The sequence below is a fragment of the Colobus angolensis genome, unplaced genomic scaffold, assembly GCF_000951035.1.
Source record: "Colobus angolensis palliatus isolate OR3802 unplaced genomic scaffold, Cang.pa_1.0 Scaffold19, whole genome shotgun sequence".
Classification (NCBI taxonomy): domain Eukaryota; kingdom Metazoa; phylum Chordata; class Mammalia; order Primates; family Cercopithecidae; genus Colobus; species Colobus angolensis.
In genome coordinates this window covers 7124950-7134104 of record NW_012115043.1, presented here as the reverse complement: position 1 = coordinate 7134104, position 9155 = coordinate 7124950, and the positions used below count along the sequence as shown (strand labels likewise).

At 43.1% G+C, this 9155-nt stretch overlaps 1 protein-coding gene across 1 annotated transcript in view; it reads left to right on the top strand.

Annotated features, from left to right (window-relative positions):
* Positions 1-3265: 3265 nt before the first annotated feature.
* Positions 3266-9155, top strand: part of TRIP4 (thyroid hormone receptor interactor 4) — an 84293-nt gene continuing 78403 nt past the window's right edge. Inside the window, exons 1-2 of the mRNA XM_011940565.1 lie at positions 3266-3418; positions 8110-8279. Of these exons, the coding sequence (XP_011795955.1) occupies positions 3318-3418; positions 8110-8279 (271 nt within the window). The 5' untranslated portion in view covers positions 3266-3317. The remainder of the gene's footprint in view (positions 3419-8109; positions 8280-9155) is intronic.

Genomic DNA, 9155 nt, shown 5'->3' with positions numbered 1-9155 from the left:
ACTCCAGCCTGGGTGACTGAGCAAGACTCTGTCTCAAAAAAAAAAAAAGGAAGAAAAGAAAAGAAATCTTTAAGTCTTGCTAAATGGGTGTGCTTGCATTGCTCAGGCAGAAATGTAATTTAACAAACAATAGTAATAGTAAATTGCATTATAATATGCAATAGTAAATTGCATTAAAACATATGACTTATGAGAAAAGAATGCTTTTTTGTTTATTTTTGGGTTTTTTTTGAGACAAGGTCTCACTCTGTCACGCAGGCTAGAGTGCAGTGGTGTGATCATAGTTTACCGCAGCCTCGCCTCCTGAGCTCAGGTGATCCAGTCCCAAGTAGCTGGGAACACAGGCGCTTGCCACCACACCTAGCTAATTTTTAGATTTTTTTGTAGAGACAGGGTCTCCCGATGTTGCCCAGGCTGGTCTTGAACTTCTGAGCTCAATCAATCTTCCCACCTCGGCCTCCCAAAATGCTGAGATTATAGGTGTGGGCCACGGTACCCAGCCACCTATGTTATTCTGGAGGACATACTCATCATAACATGTATGACATACTAAATTTCTATTATATGAAAAAAACTTAAGTCATAGTCTCCACCTTCAAGCACTTTTAGTTATGGAGACTGTTATGGTTAATTTTAGGTGTCAACTTGACCAGATTAAGAAATACCTAGAGGGTCTGTAATCCCAGCACTTTGGGAGGCCGAGGTGAGAGGATCACCTAAGGTCGGGAGTTTAAGACCAGCCTGACCAACATGGAGAAAACCTGTGTCTACTAAAAATACAAAATTACCCGGGCGTGGTGGCGCATGGCTATAATCCCAGCTACTCGGGAAGCTAAGGCAGGAAAATCGTTTGAACCCGGGAGGCAGAGGTTGTGGTGAGCTAAGATTGTACCATTGCACTCCAGCCTGGGCAACAAGAGGAAATTCAGTCTCAAAAAAAAAAAAAAAGAAAAAGAAATACCTAGATAATTTGTAAAGCATTACTTCTTGGTGCCTTTGAGGGTGTTTCCAAAGGAGACTGGCATGTGAGTCAGTGGATTGAGCGGGGCAGATCTGCTCTCAATGTGAGTGGACACCATCCAATTGACCGAGGACCCAGAACAAAAAAGGTGAGAAAAAATATTTCTTCCCTTCTGGAGCTGAGACACTCTTCTCCTGCTCTCAGACATCGGAACTCCAGGCCCTCCGCCTTGAGACTTGAAGATTTCACAATTTAGACTGAGCCAGCTACCAGCATTCCAGGATCTCCGGCTTGCAGATGGCCTGTCATGGGACTTTTCAGTCTCCATAATTTTCTGAGCCAATTCCCTAATAAATCTCCTCATAGATCTGTATCTATAACTATCTGTTATCTATCCTATTGGTTCTGTCTCTCTGGAGAACCCTAACACAGGGACTGAATAAATAGACAGGTAAATGACTTTGATACCTTATAATTATTATTAAATGTAGAAGTTTTACAAAGAAACAAAACTTCTACCCACAATTAATAAACATTCACAGAGTATTTTGTTTTTTTCTTTTCTTTTCTTTTAATTATAGTTTAAGTTCTAGGGTACATGTGCACAACGTGCAGGTTTGTTACATATGTATACTTGTGCCATGTTGGTGTGCTGCACCCATCAACTTGTCATTTACATCAGGTATAACTCCCAATGCCATCCCTCCCCCCTCCCCCCATTTTGTCTTTTTCTTAAAAAGAAAAAACCCTGGAAAATCATACGCTTTCCAAATTAATGATATCTATGACAATCTAAATGTAATGTAAATCAATACACTTACGAGGTTTTGTTTTGTTTTGTTTTTGTAACAAGGCCTTGCTCTGTCGCCCAGCCTGGAGTGCAGTGGTGCAATCAGGGCTCACTCCAAGCTTGACCTTCTGGGCCCAAGTGATCCTCCCACCTCAGCCTTCCAAGTAGCTGAGACCACAGGCATGTGCCACTACACCAGGCTATATTTTTTTTTATTTTTATAGAGATGGGGATTCTCCTTATGTTGCCCAGAATGGTCCGGAACTCCTGGGCTCAAGTGATCCTCTTGCCTCTGATTCCCAAGTGCTGACATTACAGGCGTGAGCCACTGTGCCCAGTGTGCGTGTGTGTGTGTGTCTCCGCGTGCGCTTGAGTGATCCTCCTGCCTCGGCCTCCCAAAGCGCTGGGATTACAGGCATGAGACACTGCGCCCGGCCAATACACTTACGATTTTAATTATAACATTTACGCGAATGAAAACACTAGCAAAAGGTAAAATAGCTGCCAATTTAATGTGACCACTTAGTCTAAACAGGCTAGTAGAAATGAAGAACTTCTAACCTGTAAATGCAACAAAAAGCCAGAAATGAATGGGAAGACATGTCCAGAAAAGTGTGGCTAAATTTTCCCCAGTCCATTGTCTAAACAGGGTAGGGAATTGCAGACGACACTTAAATATGGTAATTTTGGGTTGAGAACTCATGTGGAAAGTCCTCAAAGCCAAATTCCAACTCCTGTTTTACTGTTTTATCCCCTCGCGCGTGCTGCGCTGTCTTGGCTCTCCTGGAAAATACATGGCTCAAAAAATAAAATAGAAGTTTTAGCGGTGTGAATCTAGTAGTCGACTATAGGGGATATTAAAAATAAACACTCCATCCTGGCTAACACAGGGTGAAACCCTGTCTCTACTAAAAATACAAAAAAACTAGCCGGGCGTGGTGGCGGGTACCTGTAGTCTCAGCTACTTGGGAGGCTGAGGCAGGAGAATGGCGTGAACCCGGGAGGCGGAGCTTGCAGTGAGCCAAGATCATGCCACTGCACTCAAGCCTGGGCGACAGTGCGCGACTCCGTCTCAAAAATAAATAAATAAATAAATAAAAATAAAAAAAATTAAACCACCACCAGAGCAAAAACTTACAGCGCTTACAATACCTTCCACGTGCTGTTTTATTTTACATAAAACCATGACGATTAAAAAGCTGGTCTCTCAGTTTTCCGGGTATTGGTTTGTTTCCCCCCAAACTGTCGTTTTTATAGGCACTTGCACTGTCTTCTCAGCAGAAGTGCCAATGGCCTTCCTCGAGTCCTACGTTTAGCGATTGGCAAGAATCACGCACTGACAGAGCTCGACTCAGGTGGGTACACGAAAGTAGACAAGGAAGCAGACAAGGAAGCAGGAAGAAGCAAGAGACGCACAGGTGGGCGGGATCCGCACTGGAGGCGGTGCGACCTTGCGGGGCGGTACAAGCTGGCGGAACCCGCGTGAGTGAGGTTGGTGTTGCGAAGGGAACTAGTCCGGTGCAGGACGTGGGGCTTTTGCAGCCCAGCTGGTTCCGGCTGGGGAAGATGGCGGTGGCTGGGGCGGTGTCCGGGGAGCCGCTGGTGCACTGGTGCACCCAGCAGTTGCGGAAAACTTTCGGCCTGGATGTCAGCGAGGAGATCATTCAGTGAGAACAGTTCGGGTCCAAGCGGGGAAGGAGCTCTGGGATGTGCACTGCCTGAGCGAACAGGGAAGCGGGGAGGACTGAAAAGTTGAGAGAGAAATGTGATAAAGGGGCTGCAGTCTGTAGTCTGTAGGCGTCGAATTTTGGCCTCCACCTTTGTAGTTTAGTTTCTGGAATAGGGTGTCCGGCTCCGCAATCTGCCGTTCAGGCTTTTTTCCTGGGAAGACGCCCAGTCTGTAATAAGTACTGCAGGACTGTCCCAGGAGGCAGTTTCCTTTCTAGAGAGAAGGGGCAGGTCAAATTGTATTTCCTAACTCTTAACTCCTTATTTATTTATTTATTTATTTATTTATTTATTTATTTATTTATTATTGTTATTATTGAGACCGAGGCTCTGTCGCCCAGGCTGGAGTACAGTGGCGCGATCTTGGCTCACTGCAACCTCTGCCTCCCGGGTTCAGGCGATTCACCTGCCTCCGCCTCCCAAGTAGCTGGGATTACAGGCACGCACCAGCACACCCGGCTAATTTTTTAAAATTTTTAGTAGAGTCGGGGTTTCACCATGTTGGCCAGGCTAGTCTCCAACTCCTGACCTCAAGTGATCCGCCCGCCTCGACCTCCCAAAGTGCTGGGATTACAGGCGTGAGCGACCGCACCCAGACATACTCTGAACATTTTAGTCTGCCCAGTCTGAGTTGCATCAGTACGGCCAACAGGGTCAGCTGTGTCAATAGGACCTAGAATTTAAGTGGAAGCAGCGTGGTAGAGTACAAATAGCTTCCGACTCTGGAGTCGCAGGTTCTATATTCTGTTGTCGTTTACCTGTTTTAGAACCCAGGACAACTTAATTTTTCTCTCTGTACCTTGGTTTCTTCATCTATAAGATGAATCATGAGTAGAGCTTATCATGCTTTATGACTCTTATGAAATGGAGATGGTGAATATGATTTAATATCTGCTTTCAACTGATTAAAGAACATTTGTTGCACTGTTACACGCCAGGTATTGGGGTAACAAAGACAAGACAGTTGGGTTCCCCTTCGTTGATGAGTGCTGAGATTGGGGAAGTGAAGTGGCTTGTTGGAGCACAAAATAAATGATCCTTATTAAGATCTGAAAAACTCGGAAGGTTTACTGGAAAGGATGATTTTCACCTGAGAACTAAGGAATAGACAGAGGTGGAGGTCCAAAGTGTTCAGGCAGGGGAGAAAGCTACAAAAATGGGACTTGATCAAAGAACTGAAAGTGTTCCTTAATTTGATTCCTTGGTCACTAATGCTGAAACCTAAATTGCAGCTTTAGGGCTTTTGTAGGAAGTAAGATGAGTTTCTGAGTTTGGGAGAAAATAGACTTTTGGCAAGGAGAGAGTTAAAGTAGGCTATTTTAATGGATGTTTTTTGAGGCCCTGGGAGCTCAAGCCCTTATTCCCAGCACTTTGGGAGGTGGAGGTGGGAGGATCGCTTGAGACTGGGAGTTGGAGAGCAGTCTGGGCAACATAGCAAGACCCTGTCTCTACAGAAATAAAAAAAGTAAACAACAAGATAAGGGATTTTTTTGAACAGTCGAATAGACAACAAAACAAAACAACAGCAAAATCTTATGGTTTGGCTTTACCCTTGCTTGAAGGCAGTCAAATTAAGTATTTAGTAGTTTTCAAACATTTTTAAAAGCAGTACAATGCTATCAAATGAAATAATGCAACTTTGCAATATATGAAACAGAAAAGTGTTTTTTACGAATATAAGTTCAATATTTTCACTTTTTTTTATTTTTATTTTTGAGACGGAGTCTCACTCTGTTGCCCAGGCTGGAGTGCAGTGGTGCAATCTCAGCTCACTGCAACCTCCGCCTCCCGGGTTCAAGCGATTCTCCTGCCTCGGCCTCCCGAGCAGCTGGATTACAGGTGTGCACCGCCATGCCTGGCTAATTTCTGTATTTTTAGTAGAGATGGGGGTTTCACTATGTTGACCAGGGTGGTCTTGAACTCCTGACCTCAGATCCACCTGCCTTGGCTGCCCAAAGTGCTGGGGTTACAGGCGTGAGCCGCCACACCTAGCCCAATTTTCACATATTTATTATAAAGTTATCCAGTATTAAAAAAAAAAGATTGAGGTGGCCAGGTGCAGTGGTTCCTGCCTGTAATCTAAGCACTTTGGGAAGCCAAGGCAGGCAGATAACTTGAGGTCAGAAATTTCAGACTAGCCTGGCCAACATGGTGAAACCCTCACTCTACTAAAAATGCAAAACTTAGCTGGGTGTGTTGGAGAGTGTAGGTCATCTCAGCTACTCGGAAGGCTGAGGCAGGAGAATCCCTTGAACCTGGGGACAGAGGTTGCAGTGAGCTGATACCGCACTACTGCACTCCATCCTAGGTGACAGAGTAAGACCTGTTCTCAAAAAAAAAAAAAAAAAAAAAAAAGGAAAAACGAAAGATTGAGGCTATTTTTGATAAATTAACAGTTTGAAATAGGGTAAGAATGATAGATGTAGTCTTCTCAGTCTAGAATCCAGTTGTATTTTGTTTGGATTACACAGTATCAAGAACATGGTTTCTCAGGCCAAGTGTGGTGGCTCATGCCTATAATCCTAGCACTTTAGGAGGCCAAGGCAGGCAAATCAGGAGGTCAGGAGTTTGAGACCAGCATGGCCAACATGGTGAAACCCCATCTCTACTAAAAATACAAAAAAAATTAGCCAGGTGTGGTGGTGGGCACCTGTAATCCCAGCTACTCAGGAGACTGAGGCAGGAGAATCACTTGAACCCAGGAGGGAAAGGTTGCAGTGAGTCGAGATCTCACCACTGCACTCCAGTCTGGGCGACAGAACAAGACTCCATCTCAAAAAAAAAAAAATTGTCTTCCCCCTGGGAAGAAGGTCAGTGGCCATCGGCATGTATTATGCTAAGATACTATTTGAATCATTAGGTATTCACTAGTATTGCACAACAGGCTGTTATGCCACGATGAAAGCATTTGCTGTGCCTTGCCTGGCATTTAATTGAGAATTACCCAGGTGTACATACTACAGTAATGTACTAACTTGAACAATTTTATGAGTGACCTGAATTTTTAAAATAGCACAGAGCTATTAACTTTTTTTTTTTCTTTTTTGAGATGGAATCTCACTCTGTCGCCCAGGCTGGAGTGCAGTGACAGGATCTTGGATCACTGCAACCTCTACCTCCCAGTTCAAACAATTCTCCTGCCTCAGCCTTCCCAGTAGCTGGGAGTACAGGCTCGTGACACCATGCCCAGCTAATGTTTGTATTTTTAGTAGAGATGGGGTTTCACCATGTTGGCTAGGCTGGTCTCTAACTCCTGACCTCAGGTGATCCACCCACTTCAGCCTCCCAAAGTGCTGGGAGCTACCATGCCCCGCCATTTTTGTTTGTCTGAGAGAGAGTCTCATTCTGTTGCTTAGGTTGGAATGTAGTGATGCAATCATGGCTCTGCAGCCTTCACCTCTGAGACTCAAAGAATCCTTCTACCTCAGCCTCTCAAGTAGCTAGGACTACAGGCACATGCCTCTATGCCTGGCTAATTTTAATTTTTCTTCTAGAGACAAGGTCTCCCTATGTTGCCCAGGCTGGTCTGAAACTCCTGGGCCCAAGTGATCCTCCAGCCTCAGCCTCCCAAATTGTTGGGATTACAGGCATGGGCTCCCGCACCCAGTCAGAAGATTCTCTTAATGAGGCCCAAAGGCACAGATTTGTTTACCTCTAGAGCATAATTCTGCAGTTCCACCACTACGCTATGAAAAGAATGCAGTACATATGCTACTAATCATGGGACAATTTCATAATTTTTAAAAATTTAAAGGATATAGCACGATGGTAATTTTCTTGCGTTCCATATCATTGTGTCTGAATTACAGTTTCTTCAGGTTATATACTGTTTTCAGTGTCTTATATGTTAATTTGTAAGTAATTTTTTTCACTTCTTTCTCCTGTAATGATAAGATGTTCACTGTAGAAAACCAAAAAAATCAGAAAAGGATAAAAGAGTAAACCAAAATTACCGTAATACTACAACCCAGAAATAAGCACTGTTTCTTTCTGTTTTTTCCCGTATATATAATAATGTAATACTTTTAAAAACATATTTATTGGCCGGGAGCGGTGGCTCACGCCTGTAATCCTAGTGCTTTGGGAGGCCGAGGCAGGTGGATCACGAGGTCAGAAGATCGAGACCATCCTGGCTAACATGTTGAAACCCCGTCTATACTAAAAAATACAAAAAATTAGCCAGGCGTGGTGGTGGGCACCTGTAGTCCCAGCTACTCAGGAGGCTGAGGCAAGAGAATGGCGTGAACCCGGGAGGTGGAGCTTGCAGTGAGCTGACATGGCACCACTGCACTCCAGCCTGGGCGACAGAGTGAGACTTTGTCTCAAAAAAAAAAAAAAAAAGTAAGAAAAAAGAAAATAAAAATAAATTAAAACTACCTTTAATGCCATCACTCACTAGTAATCATTCTGGTGTATAACGTTGTTTTTTTCCTACACATAAGTGTATGTATGTATACCTTCATACCAGTTAGGATCATATTGTATTTCTAGCATCTAGCATAGTACTTGGCTCAAAGTAAACACTCTAATAGATTAATGAATGGTTTTTACTACCTAGATCTCTGTTAAGATTACTGAGAAACAGTGTAAGTTAGTCTTGTTTCAACAACTTATATCTTTGCCTCCTGAGGTATGTTTTGTCAATTGAGAGTGCTGAAGAGATACGAGAATATGTTACTGATCTCCTCCAGGGAAATGAAGGCAAAAAAGGTCAATTCATAGAAGAACTTATAACCAAATGGCAAAAGAATGATCAGGAGTTGATTTCTGATCCTTTGCAGCAGTGCTTCAAAAAAGACGGTAAGTTAATGTAATTAAGCAAATGTTGAAATATTGGTAAGTGGGCAGGCTTAAAGAATTTAATTTTGTTGTTGTTGTTGTTGTTGCCATCTTGTATTTCTTCACAACTAACTTAAACAGAATCATATGTATACATATTTTTAGTTCGGTTCTACTCAATCCGTAATGAATATTGCTCTAGTTCTTTTTTAACTTAGAAAATATCACCAAAAAATGCCTGTTTACAGACACAAATGTGGCTTCAGAATGATTTGAAAAATTTATACATAAAGAAACATTTTTCAGTCATATGCATACCTGTTATCTAAGTAAAGTGTTGATTGACTATAGTATGAATAGCATTTAGAGATAACTACTTAAACAGTACAAAAGAGCACCAAACTAAATAAGTTATTATGCAATCTACAATATCAGAATTTTGTTTGTTTTAAGACATGGTCTCACTTTCATTGCCCAGGCTGGAATGGTGTGGCTTGATCACAGCTCACTGCAGCCTCTGCTTCCTGGGCTCAGATGATTCTCCCACCTCAGCCTCCTGAGTAGCTGGGACTACAGGCGTGTGTTACCACACCTGGCTAATTTTTTTATTTTTTTCTAGAGATAGGGTCTCCCTCTGTTGTCCAGACTGCTCTCAAACTCCTTGGTTCAAACGATCCACCTGCCTCGGCCTCTCAAAGTACTGGGATTATACATGTGAGCCACTGAGCCTGATTTTAGAATATCAGATTTTAATTTTACTTAATCCCAGCCACTTGTTTGAGTTCTTTTTCATTGACTGCACTCTTTTTTTTTTTTTTTTTTTTTTTGAGACAGGAGTCTTGCTCTGTCGCCCGAGCTGGAGTGCAGTGGCCGGATCTCAGCTCACTGCAAGCTCCG